The sequence below is a fragment of the Pleurodeles waltl genome, chromosome 7 (genome assembly GCF_031143425.1).
Source record: "Pleurodeles waltl isolate 20211129_DDA chromosome 7, aPleWal1.hap1.20221129, whole genome shotgun sequence".
Taxonomy (NCBI): domain Eukaryota; kingdom Metazoa; phylum Chordata; class Amphibia; order Caudata; family Salamandridae; genus Pleurodeles; species Pleurodeles waltl.
In genome coordinates, this window is record NC_090446.1 from 1,102,141,727 (window position 1) to 1,102,166,416 (window position 24,690).

At 44.8% G+C, this 24,690-nt stretch overlaps 1 protein-coding gene across 1 annotated transcript in view; it reads left to right on the top strand.

The window, feature by feature from the left end:
* The window catches only part of CA10 (carbonic anhydrase 10), a 683,032-nt gene that overhangs the window by 263,174 nt on the left and 395,168 nt on the right, over window positions 1-24,690 (top strand). Inside the window, exon 3 of the mRNA XM_069200032.1 lies at window positions 20,503-20,645. Coding sequence (XP_069056133.1) covers window positions 20,503-20,645 — 143 coding nt within the window. The remainder of the gene's footprint in view (window positions 1-20,502; window positions 20,646-24,690) is intronic.

Sequence of the window (24,690 nt, forward strand, 5' to 3'; positions counted from 1 at the left end):
AAGGGGGCATTCAAAGCTGTCCATATTCCCAATTGAGCCTATGGAGACAATTTCCCTAACTTTACTCCAGCAGTCTCTTTCAGCCGCTCGTGTACATTCTCCCAGAAAACTGTCAATGTCTGGCATTCTCAGAGAGTATGGTATAAGATCCCCAATTGCCCATACTGGCACAGGCAGAGGGGTCAGAAATCCTCCCAATAGTATGTACATTTGTTCTGCTGTAATAAACTCTATACAGTACTTTTAATTGTATTAGTTTGTATCAAGCTTTAATCACTACCTGTTTATGGAACTGAAGTGCCTCTATCCAATCATCATCTACCAGCTCTTCAACTTCCATCTGTCATTTATGTCTCAATGCATCTAGATCTTTCTGGGTATTTCTCATGAGGGTCTGATATGCATGCAATATCATTTTTGTTGTCAGAGGGGCATCCAGTAACCTATACTCCAAAGGAGAGGACTCCATAATCTGCACCTGTGCTATTTTTTGCACTTTCAAGGCATGACTCAATTGGAGATAGCTAAAAAATTTGGAAAGGGTACGTGGAATACTCTGAAGGTGTGAGAATGACGCCATTCCATTGGCACCCCACACATCTGCTAGTGTACTAATTCCTATGTGGTCCCACGATCTAAAACCCTCCAGCACCACAACACCTGGCAACCTAGTGCTGAACCACACTGGGTGCCTGGAGTCAGTCTATCCTTCCAACTCACTACCTTGTGTAAGTGATGTTATAATTCCACTGTCAGTCTTGTAGCTGGGGGAGCATCCTTCCTCAGTTTCCCTCCACATACGACATAAATTCCCACCACCTCTATATCCATCTGGAACACCGGGTGTGACTGTGGTGCAAATGCCAAATCATTAATTATAGACAAGTGTGCTTCCTCATAATATCTCCACACACAAGAGAGAGCTATCCCTCCTTTATACACAGATGGCTGGAGATGAGCAAGCGCTATTCTCAGGACTCCACCTTGCCAAAGTAGGACATGTAGTAATACATCTACCTCTGTGGTAGTATATAGGGGGTATTATGTAGTACATAAAGGAATTTAGGAAACATCACCATTTTGAATACTGCTGTCATATTCAGTAGAGAAAGCAGCAGGCTCTCCCAGTGTTGATGTCTCTTCCCAAACCCCTTAGCAATAGTGCTATATTACCCTGATAAGGCATGGTAGGGGATGTAGAGATCCAGAGACCCAAATATTTTAAATGCGTCCTCTCAATCTTGAGCGGCAACGGAAGAAGTTTCTAAGTTCCCCAAGTGCCCACTGGGAATATCAATGACTTATCCCAATTAATATGGAGTCCAGTATATTCCCCAAAGATCTCAAACATCTCTCTAATTCTATCTAGACATTTATCCTGGTCTGCCAAATAAAGCAGTATATCATTGACATACAGTGATTTATGTTCTTCCCATGGCAAGCCCAACCTCCAGCCTCCTATCTGCGGATTCTGTTGCATCCATTCTGCCAGTGGCTCTATAACCAGTGTGAACAGCAGCCTTGACAGAGGCACGTTCCCTTCTGTATCAGAAAAACCTGGGTGAGCACTTCTTTCACATCTACCTTCGCTTGAGGCATGGTGTAGAGCAATTGGGTCTATTTTAGAATTTTTGAGCCAAATCCAATCTTCTGTAGCATTGCAAACATGTAGGGCCATTCCACCAAGTCGAATGCTTTATGAGCATCCAGGGAGACCACCGCTAATGGAACTTGCTACCCTGACACCACTGCCAGATTGTCACATAGCCTTCTAAAATTAAAGCAGGTAGAGCAATGTGGCATAAGATCCTTTTGGTCTGGGTGTATCAGATTAAATATTACTGCCCGCAGTCAGTTTGTGAGAACATTTGCCAATATCTTAGCATCAACATTCAGCATCGACAAGGGTTTATAAGAGTCACACTTATCTTTCGGTTTCCCAGGCTTCAAGATAGGCATTACTGTTGCCGCCCTAAGGCAATACCCCTTGTTCAAAGGCCTTAGTATACATCTTATGCAGGTGAGGCACCACTACCCCACCACATGACGAAAGTCTTCCACCGTAAGCCCATTAGGTCCTGGTGTCTTCCTAGATCGTAACTGTGCAAGTGCTGCCCCTATCTCCTCCACTGTTACTCCCCCCTTCAGACCCAGAGCTGTTGTCTTATTCAATATTTGGCAAGGGCAGTTTTTCACAAATGCCTGGAGCTCCTCAGCAGTATACCCATGTGTCCCCCTATAGAACACTTGCAAATAACCCACCACAGTCTCTGCTGGATCCACACTAGTATGTATTTTATCTCCTTGAGGGTTGGTCATTTCCGTTATATGAGATCTCACTATTTCCCAGGTCACTAACCACACCAGCAGTTTCCCTGCTTTATCTCCACCTTCATATATTCAGCGCTGTTGGGCCTGGTACACTAATTTAACCTCATTTGTGGCCACTGCCTTGTATTCTGCTCTGACATTTTCTAGTTCTGTAGCTACACTATCCACAGCCGACTGAGCATGCCTGTCCTCCAGCTGTCATATTTCCGCCTCCAAATCTTCACACTTTTGATTTTTTATCCTCTACTTCTCCAGCTATAATCTCACCTTGAAGTGTCACTTTGTATGCTTCCCAAAGGACTATGTCATCCACCCCCTTGTTCTCATTAAAATAGTGGTCTGTAACTTGGGTCAGTCCCTCCAGTTCTTGTGGGGAAGTGAGGTGCCATGCCCCTATCTGCCAAGTAGCCATCTGTCTCACAGTATGTGTCTGTAGCTTAATTTCAAGAGGGGAAGGATCTGAAATGCTGCATGCTTTGAATTGTGCACCTACACATCTATGTAGTGATACTTCAGGGGTAAATATGTACTCTATATGATAATGAATATTGTGTGAGCCAGAGTAATATGAGTATGCTATGTCTTGAGGATGTAGCGATCGCCACACATCCACCATGGCCAACGCGAGAGCAAAACTACAGAGTTTCCCTTCATATGGTATCCATACATGTTTCATATGTCCTATCTACATTGTGGTCCGTTAGCAGATTAAAATCTCGCCCTATGATCGTCAATGATTGTGAGATCTCTGTCACTACTTTACTTAACACTTGCAGTGTGCCTGATTGAAGGTCTGGTGGGACACAAACACAAATAAGTGCCAGCAGCTCTCCCTCCCATCTGTCCACTATTACTATATAGTGCCCAAGGCATCTCTCCATATTTTAGTGACGTCAAAGGGGAAGGACGTCTGGGCTAAAATGGCCACCTCTTGAGACCCCTTAGTATAACCTGCATGTCCCAATAGTTTATATTTCCCCCTAGTCAAAACCGGGGCATTCATACCGCACATATGTGTCTCCTGTTGAAACACCAGATCAGTTGAGTAGCATGCCAGAGCTTTATGCACAAGTCCCCACTTGATTCTTTGACCCAGGCTATTTACATTCTTTGACAGTACTGGTATACTATTCGCTAGCATGTCTATTCATGTCACTGACAGCATCTTAGTAGGATAGTATCAACTTCCTGGCAACTTCTCCCCTCTCCCCTTATCCCTACCCTTAAACAAGCTAATAAACTCAGCCCCCAACTCCCCACCCACCCTATCTTACCGCCTTGGGGACACTTAACTAGCTGCTCCCCCAATTCATTGTGCACTATTCGCCCTTCAAAAACAAACTAATCAAAATCCCCCAAAAAACAAATAAACAATAATCAGTTACACCAGGAGGGACCTGAGCCTAGGGCAGCACAGCAGCGGCAGCGAGGACTAAACATTAATTCTCTTTCTGAGGAGCCTATCCATGTCAGTATGTGTTCTCAGATAATTTCCCCTGAAGACATCAGCATCTCCACTGGCTAGGTGGGTCCATCTCGGAGAATGTCAACCTCAACCCATCTTTCTCCGATCTGTCCCGAAGTATGTTGCATTGTGTGCCACTCAATACTTCCCTCTGGTGCTGCAATTTTTTCACAACCTCTACTTATTCATTGTCTCAATATCTCAGGTAGCTAAGAGAAATTAGTAGAAGTACCTGCACACCAGACGTTTCAGCTGTTCGCCTGCCCCCTCTGTTCATGGCTGATGTCTCATGCCAGGATGTCTGATGGCAATCTCTCAGCTACTGCTCCATTTTTTCCAGAAGTGACACTGTGTTATGGCTTTTCTTTGTGTCTTTATATGAGGGGTCCAATCGCACTTACCTCCCGGCGCTCTTGCCTCAGGGACTATTCTGCATGCAGCCCGATTGCTCCCTCAGCACTCACAGCGAGGCCACCCCCCCGCCATCTCTCTCATCTGCCGTAGCTGTGAGTTCACAGTGGCATTCAAGGGGGAATCCCCTGATCGGTCGTTTGAGCATTCCCTGCATCAAGGGCCGTCCTACCCAGATGCTCCAGATGCTCAATTTTCAGTATGTTCAGCCTGCAGAGCCATTTTGTGCGGCCAGTTCCTGAAGGCGCATCGTGTCCCACTCCAGATCTGTGACAGCTCAGGAGGTCTCGCTCACCTTAGTGCCTGTCAGGGAAGCCCTCTCCCTGTCAGTTGTGTCAGGAGGCAGTTTTGGGTGGCTCATCTGCAGGATAAATGTTCCTCATGGCCTCAGCTCATGTCAGAGCTCTTCAGCTCTGCTGCCATCATCATGCTTCTCAGGCTACGTCTCCCCTTCTGTAGTATTTTAAACAGAAAAAAACAAGATGGCACAAGCTGATTGGTCTGATTGACGAAGGTGAGTTTGGAATTAAACATGATCCTAATTTTCTCATTTTCGATACAGGAATGGACAGGGACCAAGAGTCTGTGACCACCAGGTTTTTTTCCAAAAAGAGATGTCATTTGTCAAGATAAGCTTTAGCTTAAGGCCGTGGCTGCTCATCCAATTAACTAAGGCTCTCATACAATTATTAAAGAAATCAGCGACCCCCTCTATGCTGTTAGTGTTAGATACTGCTATTTGAGTATCAATAGCGGAGATGGTTGAAAAACTGAACATTCTTATCAGTTTTAGTAATGGAGCCACGTATAAATTGAAAAGTGTGGGACTTAGTGATGACTCTTGAGGGACACCACACACCAAGGCCACCGATTGTTTCCTATCACCCAGAAAGGAACAGAGGAGGTGGAGAGCTGAACCCACCGTGCCTATTTCTAACATCCGTTGTTTCAGCACTGGGTGGCTGAATGTCAAAGGCTGCAGATAAGTTTAAAAGGACCACCCCAGCCTTCCCACCTTTTTCCATAACATTGTGGATCTCCTGAGTGGTTACTACCAAGGCCGATTCCTTACTGTGTGCTTTTCTATCCCCAAACTGGCCTTCATTCAGAGTCTCATTTTGGTCCATTAATTCAGAAATTGAGATGTTTAAGTGTCTCTCTAAAATATTTGCTGAAATGGGGAGCCGAGAAATCGACAATAGTTCTTCTCTTCATTTGGATTTAAAGTTGTGTTTTTAGTTGTGGGAGAATAGACGCCTCTTTCCACTTCTTAGGAAACCTTCCCTCCATAATTATATTATTCTGTAATGTGGTAAGAGGTGTGGCAATACATTCCACAATGTCTTGCAATACTTTAGGGGGACACAGGTCTGCTGGGGCACCTGAATTAGTGATGCTAAATAATTTAACCACTTGTTCAGTTGTTAAAAGTGGAAAAGTATGGAGACCTGGATGGTTATTATCTAGGGAAATAGCCTCCACAGACGACTAAAATTAAGCTCCTCCTAAACAGCCTCTATCTTTTTACAGAAAAAAATCAGCCAGTCCATCATATAGCTTATAAATGGGGGTTATTGAGATGGCAGTGTGGGGGCCTGTACCATTTGGAATAGCTCCTTGGAGAAGCCAGTTTGACCTTTCAGTGTCTCATGGCTATACCCTTACTTTAAATAAGAGCACAATAAGAACAAATTAAATGGAGTCAAATCTACATATGATAATTCCAATTTCAACTTGGAGTATATCTCTCTTTTTTAATAGTTGAATGTGTAATAGATGTTTTATAGAGTATATATTATTTTAACTTTATGTATATTTTTAAAAGCATGGAATAATTATGTATTATTCTTTTAATCTCTTCTTCTAGAAATGTAGAAATGTATAGATTGTTTTGTTAAGAATGTATTCATATGTAGGTCAGTAAGGCTACTGGCCAAAGATGATTTGAAGCTCGGTGCAGGGCTAAATAATCGATTTAACCTTAATAATGACAGCTGAATTGATAGTGTTATCAGGTGGCTGAAAACAAAAGATTGGGATCAGTGGTTTTAAAAAAAAGATTATAAGAACTTTGCTAACAAACACTGAATTATCTTCAGAATTTTGTAATATAGCTGTAGGAAAGTAGCCTCTTTCTAGCTTGGTTACCCCCAATTGTGGCCTGTTTGTCAGTGTCTTTGACTGTGTCTGCTGGGATCCTGCTAAGCAGGATCCCAGTAGTTATGCTCTCTCCCTTACATTTGGTTGTTGGTTACTGTTTTCACAGTATTTCACACACAATTGGCACACTGGTGCCCCCTTATAAGTCCCTAGTATATCGTACCCAGGTACTCAGGGCATTGCGGTTCCATGCGATCCCTATTGGCTGCAGCATATATTTTGCCACCCATAGGGAGCCCATGCAAAGGCTTCTGCAGGACAGCCATTGCAGCCTGTGTGAAAAGGTGCAAGCATACTTTCACTGCCATTTTTCAGTACACCAGGTCACTTATAAGTCACCCCTATGGTAGGCCCTCTAGCCCAGAGGGCAGGGTGAAAAGTACCTGTGTGTGAGGGCACCACTGCACTAGCAAAGGTGCCCCCAAGAACTCCAGGCCCATTTTCCCGGACTTCGTGAGTGCAGGGAAACCATTTTACGCATGTACTGGACATAGGTCACTACCTATGCCCAGCTACATAATGGTAACTCCAAACATAGGCATGTTTGGTATCAAACAGGTTGGAATCATACCCCAAGGCTTTTGCAAGTATTGGTTGTATGATTCCATACACTCTGGGGGCTCCATAGATTACCTCCATAATTGCCATTTCAGCCTTCTGAGGGTTCCCAGGCAGCCTACACTGCTGCCACCTCCCAGATAGGTTTCTTCCCTCTTGTTGCTTGAGAAGCTTAAGCCCAGGAAGGCAGACCAAAGGATTTCGTTTGGGAGAGGGTTGCTATACCCTCTCCCTTTGGAAATAGGTGTTACTGACTTGGGAAGGGTAGTCTACCCAAGCCACTGGCAATGCTTTGAAGGGCACATTTGGTGCCCTCCTTGCATAGACCAGTCTACACCAGTTCAGGACCCCCTGTCCCCAAGGTTGGCAGGGAACTCTAGGAGCATCTGAGGCGCCAGTGCCAGCAGGTGACGTCAGAGCCCTCCCCTGATAGGTGCTTACCTGGTTAGGTGACCAATCCCCCTTTCAGGGCTATTTAGGGTCACTCCTTAGGGTGGTTCCTCAGATTCAGATGGCAAGACTCCAGCAGGAATCCTCTGTACTATCCACTTCAACTCTCACTGAAGAACCTGCACCTGGACTCTTCAGGACCCTACAAGCTGCAACAAAGAAGCAAGACGCCTCCTGCAACATTGTATCTCTGGCTCCTGCCAGCTACTGCAACAGTTTCCCGGTTGTGCATCCTCTGAGGACAGCCCGTCTTCAGCCTGCATTACAAGGAAGAAGGAATCTCCCTTGGGTGGAGGAGTCACTCCCCTGCCTCTGCAGGCACCACCTGTGACAACGACTGGCTGCGTGGCTCCCCTCTCCTGCTGAGCTGCATGGACCCTGCATCACGAGTGGTGGACTGAACTGGTCTAGACGATTCTCTCTGCCAGCTATCCAACTTTGGTGAAGGTAAGACCTTGCCTCCCCACGCAAGACAGCACCCACATGCACTGCGTCATTTGCAGCTGCATTGGCATTGTTCCTCCAAGTTCTTCATGAACCTTCATGCTCAGGCCCCCAGCACTCCACCCTGTGATGGACATCTTCCTGAGTGGCTCCCCGGAGGCGTGGGAGCCTTTGACATAGTGCTGCATGGGCCTCTTTTGCATCTTCTTTGTCCCCGTCCTGTGGGACTCCTGTGTGTGCTGCCTGGTCTTCTGTGGACTCCCTGTACTGCTGAGGGCCACCTCTGACTCCCACTGCTGGGTAGAGTTGACCTGGGCCTTCATGGTCCCCGGCATCGTAATTTTCTGCTAATCGTGAGCTTTGCATGGGCCAAGGCTTGTTTATGGACTCCGACGACGCAAACCCAACTGCAGTCCTCCATCCAGCATGGGACATAACCTGCACTCACCAGGAACCCGAGTCTGTCTTGGGTGCAGTGCTGACTTTTCTTTCTCACCTGTGGTTCACTTCTTGCACCTTCCTCCTGATGGGCTGGGGATCCTGCCCTTCCTGGACTCTCCTGTGCTTCTTGGACATGGGCCCCTCTTTCCACAGGTCCTCTGCTCCAGGAATCCACTGTTGGTGTCTTGCAGTCTCTTCTGGGGTTTGCAATATTCCTCTGTTCTTCTTTCTGTGTGTTCTAGGAAACTTACTGTGATTTACTCCTGTTTTCCTGGTCACTGGGGTAGGTTCTGGTACTTAACTTTGGGCTTTCTAAGTATGCCCAGATCCCCTCTGCACACTACACTTGCCTAAGTGGTAGACCGACTTTTGCATTCCCCTTTCTTAGTATATGGTTTCTGCTCCCCCTAGGCCCATTTCTAAATATTGTGATTTTCACTAATTGCACTGTTTTCTAACTTCTTTTCTGTCTATTTCTGCATACTAGTGTATATAATTTGTGTATTACTTACTTCCTAAGGGAGTATAGCCTCTATGGTATTTTTTGTATTTGTGTCACCAAAATAAGGTACCTTTATTTTTGTAACACTGAGTGTTTTCTTTCACGTGTGTGAGTACTGTGTGACTACAGTGGTATTGCATAAGCTTTGCATGTCTCCTAGATAACCCTTGATTGCTCGTCCACAGCCATCTCTAGAGAGCCTGGCTTCTAGACACTGACTACACTACATTAATAAAGGATTACTGGACCTGGTACACAGTGTAAGTACCATAGGTACCCACTACACACCAGGTCAGCCTCTTACAATAGCTAGTTCATATTTATAGCATTTGTCCACTCTTATAATAGGACAGCCTGTTAGGAAAACAGAGCTATGAATAATTTGTAGTTGGTTATTATAGACTGCGTTACTATACATGTTAAATGCAAGGCACATGCAGGAAAATATGATGCTAGATGATAAAAATTGGTTCAATGGTATTTTACTGGAAGAAAGGGTGATATGGTATGGGGGAACTTCTTACTGAGTTAGGATCATATTCCTTAGTCTGGACTTAAATATTGCTAAAATAAAAATTCTACAAAATATAAGTGCTTACCAAACTGAGCTTTTCTTTGAAACTGAGGTTTAATAGGTATCTAATATAGAATTATTTCCATCGCCTATAATGTTTGATCTCTTTCATAATAACTTATGGGCCTGATTCACAAAGGTAACCTTACACTTTTGTGTAAACTTATGATTGTTTGCTTTACACAGAGGGATTTACAAATAGTATATGAGTGTGGTGTCTCCACACATAAAAACATAGGCCTTTTTATTTATTGAGACTCCGCACTCGTAAAGATACTACTTGTAAATCTGTTTGTGAATATCACACAATTGTAAACTTACACAAAGGTATAAATTTACCTTTGAAAATCTGACCCAAAGTGGCTAAACGGTATTCCTTATTATATTCCATATCGCAGTAAATGATAAAAACCATTAACCTATGGTGAGCCTTTCATCATATTTAACGGGTCCACTGCTCTTAGGGAAACTCCTCCATCCACATTTTATTCATATGTTTAATTGTTCTCTAAGTATATGCTCATTTAACAAAATTTCTCAATGCCAATTCTTCAAGTCCCCGTCTCTACAGTTCATTCTTCTTTATTGTATTATTAATTTAATTTCAAACACTATTCATGACTTTTGTTCCATCTTCTGGACAAGTTAACTTCTAGAGTTCAAAACTGCAGTTATAAGCATATATAATAAGCCGTAATCGAATATATCATAATACACAATTCTTGTTTTGCATGACTTAGGGCCTGATTACGATGACAGTCGGTCTGACCGCCGGTCCACCGATACGGCAAGCCAAGCCAGAGACATCCCCACTGTTAGAAATGGGGTTTTTGGTTGGCAGTCAGGTTGCCCTCTGTCCAAGCAAGAACCCTCACTCTACTCAGGGTAAGTCACACACAATTCAAAATGAGCCTGTGCTCACCCTCCGGTAGCTTGGCACGAGCAGTCAGGCTTAACTTAGAAGGCAATGTGTAAAGCATTTGTGCAATAAATCATACAACACCATAGCATAACACCACAAAAATACACCACACAGTATTTAGAAAAATATATAATATTTATCTGGGTATCTTCAGGTCAAAACGATCAAAGTTGCAATACGAATTTGTAAAGTTATCACTGAGAAGTGATAGAAAGTGTCTTAAGTCTTTAGAAAGTAAACAAAGTCTCTTTCAAACACAAAGTACCTGGTTTCTGGTGGAAAATCTCCTCAGAGGGCCACAGGAGAAGAGGTGCGTGGAAAACTGGTGTGTGCGTCGATTTCTCCTCAGCACACACGGACTTGTGTCGTTATTTTCTACGCGGGGAGTCGGGCGTTGTTTTCCGGCACGCGGACAGTCTCTTACTGTGGTTTGCGGGGAGTACCAGATGTCCCGGGTCTGTGCGTGGATTTTCCTGCTTGTTTTCCGGCTGCGCGTCGTTCTGCGGGGCTGCGCATCGAAGTTTCGATCTCACGGCAGGCGTCGCGTCTATTTCTCCGGCGGAGTCGGGCGGCGTTGTCCTTGCGAGGCCGTGTGTCAAAGTTTTGATCTCACGGCAGGCGTCGCGTCGATTTCTCCTGGAAAGTCGGGCGGCGTTGTCCTTGCGAGGCCGTGCGTCAAAGTTTCGATCGTCCCAAAGACGTCGCGTTGATCAGCGTCGGTGTGCGGCGTTTTTTTGCCGCGGAACAAGCTGTGTGTCGAAAAGTTTCGGCGCACGGAGCGTCCAAGAGGAAGAGAGAAGTCTTTTTGGTCCTGAGACTTCAAGGAACAGGAGGCAAGCTCTATCCAAGCCCTTGGAGAGCACTTTCACAGCCAGACAAGAGTTCAGCAAGGCAGCAGGGCAACAGCAAGGCAGCAGTCCTTTGTAGAAAGCAGACAGGTGAGTCCTTTGAGCAGCCAGGCAGTTCTTCTTGGCAGGATGTAGTTTCTGGTTCAGGTTTCTTCTCCAGCAAGTGTCTGATGAGGTAGGGCAGAGGCCCTGTTTTATACTAAGTTGTGCCTTTGAAGTGGGGATGACTTCAAAGAGTCTCTAAGAAATGCACCAAGCCCCCTTTCAGCTCAATCCTGTCTGCCAGAGTCCCAATAGGGGGTGTGGCAGTCCTTTGTGTGAGGGCAGGCCCTCCACCCTCCCAGCCCAGGAAGACCCATTCAAAATGCAGATGTATGCAAGTGAGGCTGAGTACTCTGTGTTTGGGGTGTGTCTGAGTGAATGCACAAGGAGCTGTCAACTAAACCTAGCCAGACGTGGATTGAAGGGCACAACAAGATTTTAGTGCAAAGAAATGCTCACTTTCTAAAAGTGGCATTTCTAGAATAGTAATATTAAATCCGACTTCACCATTCAGCAGGATTTTATATTACCATTCTGGCCATACTAAATATGACCTTCCTGCTCCTTTCAGATCAGCAGCTGCCACTTCAACAATGTATGAGAGCAGCCCCAATGTTAGCCTATGAAGGGAGCAGGCCTCACAGTAGTGTGAAAACGATTTTAGGAGTTTTACACTACCAGGACATATAACCACACAAGTACATGTCCTGCCTTTTACCCACACAGCACCCTGCTCTAGGGGTTACCTAGGGCACACATTAGGGGTGACTTATGTATAGAAAAAGGGGAGTTCTAGGCTTGGCAAATACCTTTAAATGCAAAGTCGAAGTGGCAGTGAAACTGCACACACAGGCCTTGCAATGGCAGGCCTAAGACAAGGTTAAGGGGCTACTGAGGTGGGTGGCACAACCAGTGCTGCAGGCCCACTAGTAGCATTTAATCTACCTGCCCTAGGCACATGTAGTGCACTCTACCAGGGACTTACAAGTAAATTAAATAGTCAATCATGGATAAACCAATCAGTAGTACAATTTACACAGAGAGCATATGCACTTTAGCACTGGTTAGCAGTGGTAAAGTGCCCAGAGGTCAAAAGCCAACAACAACAGGTCAGAAAAAATAGGAGGAAGGAGGCAAAAAGTTTGGGGATGTCCCTGTCAAAAAGCCAGGTCCAACATGACCCCCTACCAGCCTAAAGCCAGGGGAGAACAATCACTATCCTGATGTACTTCCCTGTTTGAGGCGACAGAACAAGGACCCAGGCCCACAACAGCAGGGGCATGCTCCAGTTCTTCGCCTTCCTGACTCCAATTGGATCACTCTGTCCATACTCTCAGGGCCCACTAAGCCAACCCATGGGGAACCTTTCTCCTTACCTGCGGATCCCATCTGTGCAGCACCTAACCTTACTTTGCTCACGGATGTATCCCAGGAGCAGGATAGTACCACCATGACCAACACAGTGGTGTTGCCCACTCTACCCCCGGGGTGTGACACTTGTCCCCTCCCCAGGGATAACTCTGTCCACCCGGACAGCAAGCCACAGTGATTACTGACAGCTGCCAGGGATGAGAGCCAGGCCCCAGGCCTCTCAAAGCTCTCCAACCACTGTGGCTGTGGAGAGTGGGGGGCGGTAGCCCCAGGTGCTGGGCACCCTTTAACCACTCTCCCTTCCACCAGGTCAGGGATGACAGCCTGAACCTGGTCCTCCCCTCTGGGGCTCTGTACCCTCCCTCCTGGAGCGGTGCCCCCAGAGTCCAACATGGTCAGGGTGCTTACAGAAGTTGCCCTGTACCATTCCTCCACCAGTGCAGGGCTGTTAACCTGCAACTGGCCCTCCAACCTGGGGCCTGTACCTTCAGGTTGGACTAGGGCCCGGGGTGAGGCTTCCCTCCCCCTGCCCTCCCTTTTGGGGTCCAGCACCCTCCAACTAGGAGTGGCCTCCTCAGAAGACAACATGGTAGGGGCACTGTTATCAGTAGCCCCTCCCTCCAGGTCCGGGGGGACACCCTGAACCTGGTCTTCCAGCCCAGGGTCTGTACCCTCAGACCGGATCACTGCCTGGCAAACCAGGACTTCCTGGGGGCACACCTACCCCCCACCAGGTCAGAGTTTAACCTCTGCACCTGACCATTCAACTCAGAGTCACCACCCTGAAGTTGAACAATTGCCTGGCACGCCAGGACTTCCTGGAGGGCTCACTGACCCTCCACCAGGTCAGAGTTTAACCTCTGAACTTGGCCATTCAACTCAGAGTCACCACCCTGAAGTTGAACAATTGCCTGGCACGCCAGGACTTCCTGGAGGGCACACTGACCCTCCACCAGGTCAGAGTTTAACCTCTGGACCTGGTTCTCCAACCTAGGGTCACCACCCTGAGGTTGGGCAACTGCCTGGCACGCAAGGGCTTTCTGGGGGGCACACCTACCCCCCACCAGGTCAGAGTTTAACCTCTGAACCTGGTCATCCAACCCAGAGTCAACACCCTGAGGTTGGACAACTGCCTGGTACACCAGGACTTCCAGGGAGGCACACCTACCTCCCACCAGGTCAGAGTTTAACCTCTGAACCTGGGTATCCAACCCAGAGTCACCACCCTGAGGTTGGCCAACTGCCTGCCACACCAGGACTTTCTGGGAGGCACGCCTACCTCCCACCAGGTCAGAGGTTAACCTCTGAACCTGGTTCTCCAACCCAGGGTCACCACCCTGAGGTTGAACAATTGCCTGGCACGCCAGGACTTTCTGGGGGGCACACCTACCCCCCACCAGGTCAGTGTTTAACCTCTGAACCCGGTTATCCAACCCAGAGTCAGCACTCTGAGGTTGGACCACTGCCTGGTACACCAGGACTTTCTGGGGGGCACACCTACCCCCCAACAGGTCAGAGTTTATCCCCTGAACCTGGTTAGCCAATCCAGAGTTACCACCCTGAAGTTGAACCATTGCCTGGCAGGCCAGGACTTCCAGGGAGGCACACCTACCTCCCACCAGGTTAGAGTTTAACCTCTGAGACTGGTTCCCCAACCCAGGGTCACCACCCTGAGGTTGGGCAATTGCCTGGCATGCCAGGACTTTCTGGGGGGCACACCTACCCCCCACCAGGTCAGAGTTTAACCTCTGAACCTGGTCATCCGACCCAGAGTCAACACCCTGAGGTTGAATCTTTGCCTGGCATGCCAGGACTTCCTGGGGGGCACTCTCACCCCCCACAAGGGACATACCATCCCCAAGGGTCACACAAGAGTCTGGTTGGCTCAGGTCTCTCGACCTCTGCCCATCCGGCAGAGTCTGGTTTTCCCCCAAACCAGAAACGGTTTCACCTGGGTCATTCCTGGGGGGCTCTGCTCTCAGAGCTGTCCCCTGACCCTCAAGGTCCTCCACTGGGGTCTGCAACCCCCTCTCAACCCTATGTCTGGACTTCTGCACCCCCTCACTAGGAGGGGTACTGCCAGACACCAGAACTGTTGGGATGCTGGCTACAGTCACCCCCCCCCCCCAAGTTCTTCTGACACTGCGGGGCTTCCCTCAAAAGATGGCCCTACGGTACAGGCTAGGCTTCCCTCCTGGTGTTCCCTCATGGAACCCTCTAGGACCTGGGACCTACCTGGGACACTACAATCCTTTCCCACCTCACTCGGTTGGGAACCACCTAGACCACTCCCTTCAGGAGCACCCCCAAATGCCTCTTCAGACTCTCTGGTACTCACCCAGAAGTCTGCCTCCATTGTAAGTTCCCTGGGGTCTGAGAACTCACACTCCACCTGGTGTTGGCGTAGCTCTGGAAAATAAGGACCAGACATATGCTCTCCAGCAATGACATCATTCTGCCCTTCACATGTATTAACCACAGTACCCTTCACCCAACCACCCAGTAACTCAACCTTGGAAAAGCACTCTACTTCACCCTCCTGAGACTGGTGAGACAGTATCTGTCTGTCCCTGACACTCAACCCATACTCTTCTGGGATGTCTCTACACTCTACATCCAGGACGTCCACCAGGGGGGAACCCTTTTCTCTGTCACTCTCTGCTAGAGTCAGTAAAGTGTCCCTCCCCCCAGTAGGAATATGACTCCCTGTGCCAGTTCCCCAATCCTTCTCAGGGACCCTGTGCATAACGGGAACTACCTAATACCCTTGAACTGCCTGGGGTGTGTCAACTCTCTTCTTCAAGTTGGGCACCACATCTCTGGGCTTGTGCCCTTCTTCAGCAGTACTAGATGCAAGATTTTTGCTGCCACCATCTGAACTGGACTCAGCCCTTCCGGCCTCCAGTTTCAGCTCTTTACAGCTCAGCTCTTGAGCTGCAATCTTTTCTTCTTCCAGGGCTAAGAGTCTTTTTGCCTCAACCTCTGCAATATACTCCTCTAATTGTTGCTCCTGTCGCCTTTGACCTCAGAGCCATTCATCTATTTCTGGGTCACTGTCCAACTCTGAGTAGTCTTCCTCCTCATCTGAGTAGTCTTCCTCCTCATGTGCGTAGTCCTCCTCCTCCTCCTCTGAGGGGTACTGAGTCATTTGGTTTCTTGCTGCCTCTCTCTCTGCCCATCTTTCCTCCCCCCAGACTATGTAGTGATGGAGCATCTCCGCCTTAGTAGATCTCCTTGCTACAGGAAGGCCCCATTTTCTGCAAAGCTCCCTTAGGTCAGCCTTAGTGAGGTGGTCAGTACGAACAAAGAATGAGTAGGTAAGCAATCCCATTCTGAGAAGATCTTACCAGCAAAAACCAAAATCCAAAGTCCAAAATATCAATAGTATATCCAGGAGGACATCAGAGAATCAAAAGCCAAAAAAGATGAAAAATCAAGTTGACCTTCAACTGTGGGTAGGTAGTGAAATACTTAGCTACTGTATGTCACTGCACAAACACAAGTCCTATCCTCACCGCTGATCACCAATGTTAGAAATGGGGTTTTTGGTTGGCAGTCAGGTTGCCCTCTGTCCAAGCAAGAACCCTCACTCTAGTCAGGGTAAGTCACACACAATCCAAAATCAGCCTGTGCTCACCCTCCGGTAGCTTGGCACGAGCAGTCAGGCTTAACTTAGAAGTCAATGTGTAAATCATTTGTGCAATAAATCATACAACACCATAGCATAACACCACAAAAATACACCACACAGTATTTAGAAAAATATATAATATTTATCTGGGTATCTTCAGGTCAAAACGATTGAAGTTGCAATACGAATTTGTAAAGTTATCACTGAGAAGTGATAGAAAGTGTCTTAAGTCTTTAGAAAGTAAACAAAGTCTCTTTCAAACACAAAGTACCTGGTTTCTGGTGGAAAATCTCCTCAGAGGGCCACAGGAGAAGAGGTGCGTGGAAAACTGGTGTGTGCGTCGATTTCTCCTCAGCACACACGGACTTGCGTCGTTATTTTCCACGCGGGGAGTCGGGCGTCGTTTTCCGGCGCGCGGACAGTCTCTTACTATGGTTTGCGGGGAGTACCAGATGTCCCGGGTCTGTGCGTGGATTTTCCTGCTTGTTTTCCGGCTGCGCGTCGTTCTGCGGGGCTGCGCGTCGAAGTTTCGATCTCACGGCAGGCGTCGCATCGATTTCTCCGGCGGAGTCGGGCGGCGTTGTCCTTGCGAGGCCGTGCATCAAAGTTTTGCTCTCACGGCAGGCGTTGCGTCGATTTCTCCTGGAAAGTCGGGCGGCGTTGTCCTTGCGAGGCCGTGCGTCAAAGTTTCGGTCGTCCCAAGGACGTCGCGTTGATCAGCGTCGGTGTGCGGCGTTTTTTTGCCGCAGAACAAGCTGTGCGTCGAAAAGTTTCGGCGCACGGAGCTTCCAAGAGGAAGAGAGAAGTCTTTTTGGTCCTGAGACTTCAAGGAACAGGAGGCAAGCTCTATCCAAGCCCTTGGAGAGCACTTTCACAGCCAGACAAGAGTTCAGCAAGGCAGCAGGGCAACAGCAAGGCAGCAGTCCTTTGTAGAAAGCAGACAGGTGGGTCCTTTGAGCAGCCAGGCAGTTCTTCTTGGCAGGATGTAGTTTCTGGTTCAGGTTTCTTCTCCAGCAAGTGTCTGATGAGGTAGGGCAGAGGCCCTGTTTTATACTAAGTTGTGCCTTTGAAGTGGGGATGACTTCAAAGAGTCTCTAAGAAATGCACCAAGCCCCCTTTCAGCTCAATCCTGTCTGCCAGAGTCCCAATAGGGGGTGTGGCAGTCCTTTGTGTGAGGGCAGGCCCTCCACCCTCCCAGCCCAGGAAGACCCATTCAAAATGCAGATGTATGCAAGTGAGGCTGAGTACCCTGTGTTTGGGGTGTGTCTGAGTGAATGCACAAGGAGCTGTCAACTAAACCTAGCCAGACGTGGATTGAAGGGCACAACAAGATTTTAGTGCAAAGAAATGCTCACTTTCTAAAAGTGCCATTTCTAGAATAGTAATATTAAATCCGACTTCACCATTCAGCAGGATTTTATATTACCATTCTGGCCATACTAAATATGACCTTCCTGCTCCTTTCAGATCAGCAGCTGCCACTTCAACAATGTATGAGAGCAGCCCCAATGTTAGCCTATGAAGGGAGCAGGCCTCACAGTAGTGTGAAAACGATTTTAGGAGTTTTACACTACCAGGACATATAACCACACAAGTACATGTCCTGCCTTTTACCCACACAGCACCCTGCTCTAGGGGTTACCTAGGGCACACATTAGGGGTGACTTATGTATAGAAAAAGGGGAGTTCTAGGCTTGGCAAATACCTTTAAATGCAAAGTCAAAGTGGCAGTGAAACTGCACACACAGGCCTTGCAATGGCAGGCCTAAGACAAGGTTAAGGGGCTACTGAGGTGGGTGGCACAACCAGTGCTGCAGGCCCACTAGTAGCATTTAATCTACCTGCCCTAGGCACATGTAGTGCACTCTACCAGGGACTTACAAGTAAATTAAATAGTCAATCATGGATAAACCAATCAGTAGTACAATTTACACAGAGAGCATATGCACTTTAGCACTGGTTAGCAGTGGTAAAGTGCCCAGAGGTCAAAAGCCAACAACAACAGGTCAGAAAAAATAGGAGGAAGGAGGCAAAAAGTTTGGGGATGTCCCTGTCAAAAAGCCAGGTCCAACACCCACCATTGTATTATGATGTCTCCTCCACGCTAGCCGGTGGAAACAGTGCAACGGCATTGGCTTTGGCCTTCAGAGAGAGCCAAAGCCAATGCCACAACAGAAAGCACACTAGGAATGTGCACTGTCTACCATGGCAGACAGTGCCCATTCCAAGAGTACTGACGGGGGCCCCTGAACTGCCCATGACATAGTGTTGGGCAGTGCAGGGGCCCCCCTGTGGCCCCAACCCTGTCTTTCTGCCAACCTTTTCATGGCAGTGACACCACCATACGGATATACATGGTGAAACCATATGGATATATTTGATATATATTTTAGATGTTGATCAATTACCTCTCAAGGTGAAGTATCAAGTACTCAGTATGCGATCAAATCACTTTTTACGAATTTCAGTGGGAAAACCATTAATAGGTGTTCTTTCCTTGATTAATTCCTCTACAGTCATGCTCTGGCCACTGTGATTTAGCTGCTGACAAGAACTTCCTTTACTCTGTTGCAACCATGACTGTCTGACGGATAACACATAAAATCATATGTTCTGAGTGTATAGCTCCATTAGGTGCTAAAACTAAGTTATGGAAGAAAATAATGGTATGCTATAACATATTAGATGGGAACTCCTTCTATATACAAAAATATCTCTTTTGAACTTTAGAAGAATATAACTTTCTCAGAAGTACGAGTACCATAAATCATTTGCACAAACAATATTGAACTGCATGGACACTAGAGTAAACAACGGATGTTGTGAAAATGTGTTACAAATACTCTGAGTAAACGTTTATAAGATAACAAACTACATGTGATATCCCAAGACTAGTGTGCCCTTACATACAGCAAAAGGATCCCCAATGGTTATAGGCTAAATCAATATCTAAGTTTTAGCCATTCAACTGCAAAATGTACATTTAATTAAAATATCCTGACATAGGTTACAAAACAGCCAAACAAGGAAGAGCAGTGTTTCCAAAGACACAGAACTAGATGGAAAATTGATAGCCTTTTCTTGTCTTCGAAATGTGGTTGGTATTTCTCACATGAATAAGTAATTCCTACTGCTGGTATAAATGCTGAAACTTCCAATTCAGTCAGAGACATGTTTTACCGATTTTCAAAGAAATCCCAGTAAATTACATATTTGCTAGAAGTAAATAAGCATTATATAGTAAAAACTACTTTCCTGAGAGTATATTTGTGTGGTTTGCGCTATGGTCTTCACCACCACTGTTGAAAAGCACTAGTAAGGGAACTTTCTGCAGGTTTGTACAGGACATTTCAAAGCTGATCTTTGGGGAACAGTGACACATCAAGAAGGTGCCTTGACAGTTATGTGGGGGTTGGACTCCTGCACAACTTCACAGAAAATAGGAAGATGTCTAAGCATGCTAAAACGTGAGAAGTGATCACATAAAGGGTTGAGAGTAGGGCTTATTTTGACATTTTTACTAACAGGCTTGCACAGTGAGACTTCATCTCACTACACTGATTAATCTATACTAAATTATTTTTTAATGAATTATAGTTGCTAAGCAAACTATTCTTATGCACAAGAGTCAAAGCACTGAACCAACCTCCCATCAATTGTCAATGAGCCAAAATTTCCTCCTATGAACAAATAGTGTACAGGTTTCAAAATGAAGCAATATTCATGTTAATGTAGGCTTCCCTTCTGGGAAATCGCTAACGTACTGATCAAGATGCTAATGATAAAAAAACAATTAACAGAGCATTGTGTAACTTTGTATTAGGGAGTATACCATAGAGTCTTTGAGGACACTAGGGCACAGGCAATACTGATCAATACTTGTATAATGCATATCAAGTTTGCTTACCTAAATCATATATGGCCTGTATGACCATTTTGAAGCTGAGCTGGATGCCTGAGGTGAACAAGTGAGTCAAGGCTATCCAGTCATGTGCTTTTCTAAGAAAAAACAAAAGGGAAAAAAGAAAGTTTTACAAGTGGTAATGTTACACTAATGGAGAATGTAAAGTAATGTCACACAGGAGGCATGATCTGTAGGCAGAGCAGCTAGGCATTGGGAAGGGATGTGCTCGTGCATAAAGATATTTACCTGCACTTTTTGATTGGATACATAAATGATTGTAATGGATGATTTTTCAAGTATTATGTTCAATGTCAATAAAAATGCATAGTTATACATTTTAAGAGTGTATTAATATAAAAGAATGATTAGATGAAAAATTGTGCTCATTTGTATGAAATGTAGATCTTTCCTTATTTTTAAATAACAAACTTTTTATTTCTTTTGATAGTTCCTTCTTTTTGGGGACTAATAAATTCAGGCTGGAATCTTTGTGCTGTTGGGAAAAGACAGTCACCCATCAATATAAAAACCAGCCATATGATATACGACCCATTTCTAACTCCACTGCGCATTAACACAGGGGGAAGAAAGGTAAGCAGGAACTATTCAAATAAAATGGTGACTTGTTGGATCTTGAGTAGATATGTGGCTCTTTCTTTAATTGGCATTAATATCTCTTAGACTACTATTAACATTTACCATTTAAAATAGAAATATAATTATCTTAAATAAATTATACTGTTCAGTTCACTCTATACACAAGTCTGTATTTAGAAATGCCTGTGTTGGTTATGAATTTTAAATATGTGTAATTTATAATAACAATTATAAATAGAGATAAATATAATCATTGGCTGAAGTGGCATAGGTTTCAAGCTAAACTCTAACTCCACATTTTTGAAATGTGTTTTATTGCATTTCTTTATTAGCAATTTGATTAACAATACAAACATACCTCAGTCATAGGTCCTCAATCTCTGCGTAGCAAGAAATCATTTAGATACAAGATAGTGGTCATCAGATAGTCAGCAACAAAGTCCTCCAGGTCAGATAGCCACATACAGTTCCAAGTAGACAGTTTTAGCCATTAATGCACAGTAAAATATGTAAAACTGAAATGTGTTGGTTCACAAACTATGCAACTGTAACTTCTACTCATCCCATATAATATTAGCAATTAAATTGGTATTTGTAAGTAAATTCCCTTACCGCATCATGGATCTTGTGGGCATTCCACTTTGGGGTTATCTTATGTAAGAATTCACTAAACCTGTGCAAATATTTTCCTATCTTCAAAACGGCCACTAATGTACTTCTATTACAGGCAGCAAAAGTTAGTTTTAAGGGTGGGAAAGGGAGGTGATCACACCCAAAATTGATTGGTGTGCAGAGGAAACAGCCTGAATGATGGAATACATTCTTACTATACCATTTTTTCTTCCCCTTTGAAAGCCACCTCCCTAACCAGGAAGCATCCACTCACTTAACCATCAAAATGTAATCTAGACTCAGAGATGCAGTTAATCGAAGCTGAAAACGGATGCCTAACATAGACACTGTTATTACTTTAATACTTGTTTTGGGATCAATACTTGCCATGTACTCTCCCCCTGCTCCCGCTAGTCACTAACTTCCAAATTGCTTTTCTGCCATTTTTTCAGTAAGCATCTGGCATGCTCCGACTCCCAAAAGGTGTACTGTTTGTCATTCTGAACTACAGTGAGAAACACTACCCACCCCTTTACTGAAGATTTAGGGATGCTTTCTTTGCTGGTTACAGTTCTCATATCTTCCGGTGCTGCTTAAATCAGGGAACACTGAGACCTGGACATCCTTATAAAGGTCACCTCTCCTCTTACACTCGAAACTTCGTTTTGGGTTAATTCAGTCATTATTCTAACTGTTTTTTAAGAATGATCTTTCGGCACCTAAAAAGAATCTAAGGATCCACAGGTAAGCAGTCCTCATGTAATTCCCCAGTCCTTCCATGAGGTTGTCATTGATTTCTTTTCTGCTTCAGAAGACCCTGGGTTGTCCTTTAATTGTCTTTATTTCTGTGGCATTTCAAGGGATCTGATCTGTTACTGCTTTCTATTGAGTTCACTCAGGACAGCCTCTGAACATTTTATGTATATTTGCACCAGTGTCTGCCGTGAGCTTCGCTGTCTGCTGCAACATCCCCACTTATTACAAGCTTAGATAACAACAAAAGCCCAGGTTACCTAGACTGCAGGCAGTCTTATCTGTGTTGTTCTCTTCGCAACAAGAAACCTGAGACAACCTTTTTCTCTGGCTTTTATTTGGGCCAGAGCACATGTGAAATATCTTTGAGATGAGTGTATACACTTGTTTTGAAGTTAAAACTGCAATGCCAACGAATTAAATGGAATTTAAAAATAACTTGTGTATGGACATGCTTTTTTATCCTTCATGTCTCACTAATATCAAAATGAGTCTCAGCCTCAATCAGTACAGATGTCTCCTAAAAAGCACCTTCACCCTGCTCTGCCCAAATTTTCTTTCTCCACTACCTGGCTGCAGCAGTAGGGCAGTTTATGAAGGGGGCTGCCTGATTCCAAACAGGTGACTGTGAAGTAGCTGTGCCTCCCCAGCACCTACCACAGCTCCAACATCAAAATGTAGTAGGCTGGACCAGGCAAATTGTGACAATAATTTGGCTTTCAGGTACATTTTCTAGGCAACGATGGAGCTTGGTGCTAGGCTGGAAGTTGCAAGTAGAGTGGTGCAAATAGATGTCAGAAGAAGCACATTTGCTCATTGTCCAACAAAGTTGGACAGTTATTTCACTTAATAGCACGCTTGTGAAGTATTTGTCTGATTATTGTTTTTGTTGAGTGCCATTTTTGATGGATGATTTGTGCCGGGCATTACTATTTTCCTTAAGCCACCAAAATAGCATGTGGTGTGGCTACATGACCTAGATGTATTCATTGTAATGACCTCTAAGATTGTTTCTGTTTGCTCTAAATAATTACTAGCTGTAGCCTAAATGTCTGAAAATATTATAGTCAGCATTAAACATAACCATACATCAATGTATTTATTTAATTGCTTCTTACCTGTTTATGTGTGTCAACTCATTACATACTCTTCTTCAACATGGTTGCTAATTGGGTTAAATGATCTCTAAAAATGTTCTGTTAGTAAAGAATGAAAGCATGTCTGTGTACTGCGTTCTAAAGCTCCAAGTCTTGGTAAACGCCCTGAAGTTGTTTCTCTTTATTGTACACCATTATGTTTTCTAAATCGGTGCTATTTCTTCTGTCAGTGTTCAGGTTTGTCTCAGACTATAGTATTTGTGTTTCAGTCCAAAACATACTGCTGTGTACAATATCGAAGAATGTTTGCTCCATTATTTTCTAAAGTTGTTGATTTTATAGTAGCCGCATCCATTGTCGTTTAGTATTTTATGTTGTTTCAGTAATTAACATTGTCTTCATATGGCCCTTTTATCACATCTTCCCCAGTAGGTAATTTTAATAACACTTGACTTTAAGACAATCTGCTTGGGGAATTTACTATAAACCTTTATACTGATACAGAAGTAACATCATTGTGGAGAGTTAGAGATAGACGTGAATAGAAAGTATTAAAAAACTAAGTTGACCCGTGTTTAATTGAAGTTCGAACAAAATATTTGTCTCTAACTGATTCCTCATTCCTACAACCTATCCCCCATAAAAACGATAATTTGGTAAATGTTCCATACGTTTTGCAGCACTCATATGCTGAGCTTAATTTTTGCTGGTGGTTCCTAGTGGTTGGTAATGAAGACTCGGCAGTGTTAGTATTCGGCAAGCCAGCATTTGGCAGTACCCGCGAATCTGAAAAAATACTTCGGCTGTCTATCATTTTATGTGAGTAGGTTAGACATTTCATAAAATATGTTTTGTAATAGATAAAACACATGTAAGAATAGGAAAGCTGACCTGTCTCTAAGTAACTTCTAGAGAATAGTTTTCCCCTATTCGGTGTTTCCCAAGCTGTGTGTCTCCAGGAGCCGATTTTTGTTGGGTGTGGAAGTCCAAGAAATAAAGAAGTCTTTACATTCTATATTCATCTTGCCACATTTGTTGCACTTCAAAGGCAAATTTCAAGTATCAGGCTATGCCTTCTGACAATTTGCTGCTTTTTTAACATGCTGATTGGTGTTTACAAACTCCTCTCACTTTGCAGTTAGCGAAAGAAAAAGAAAGTGAATTGTGTGACAACCTTGCTTGGTACAGCCAATGTGAAAGTAATGACTTTAGGATTCCATTTTTGTACCACACAGCAAAATGAAAGAACTGTAAGTGAACTGTACACATTCAGCAATTAGAAACGCAAAAAATTTAGCCCTTTTTTTGTAATTCTCAAATAAAGAGTTTAATTGGATAAAGAAAATCAAAACACTTTAGTTAGTGATGCACAAATGATAAATATATAAGTTGAAAGCCTAAGTCCATATATTATCATTTGTGTGCAATATAGTTTTATCAGTAAAACTGTATGACTGTGTAAATTTAGTGGCCTGTTCAATGGAATGCTGTCTGTCAAAGGACAGTGTGCTATCACACAAAGCTTTAGCCCTTTACTGTACACAACAGTCTTGTAAGCAAGATGCATGCACTCGCGG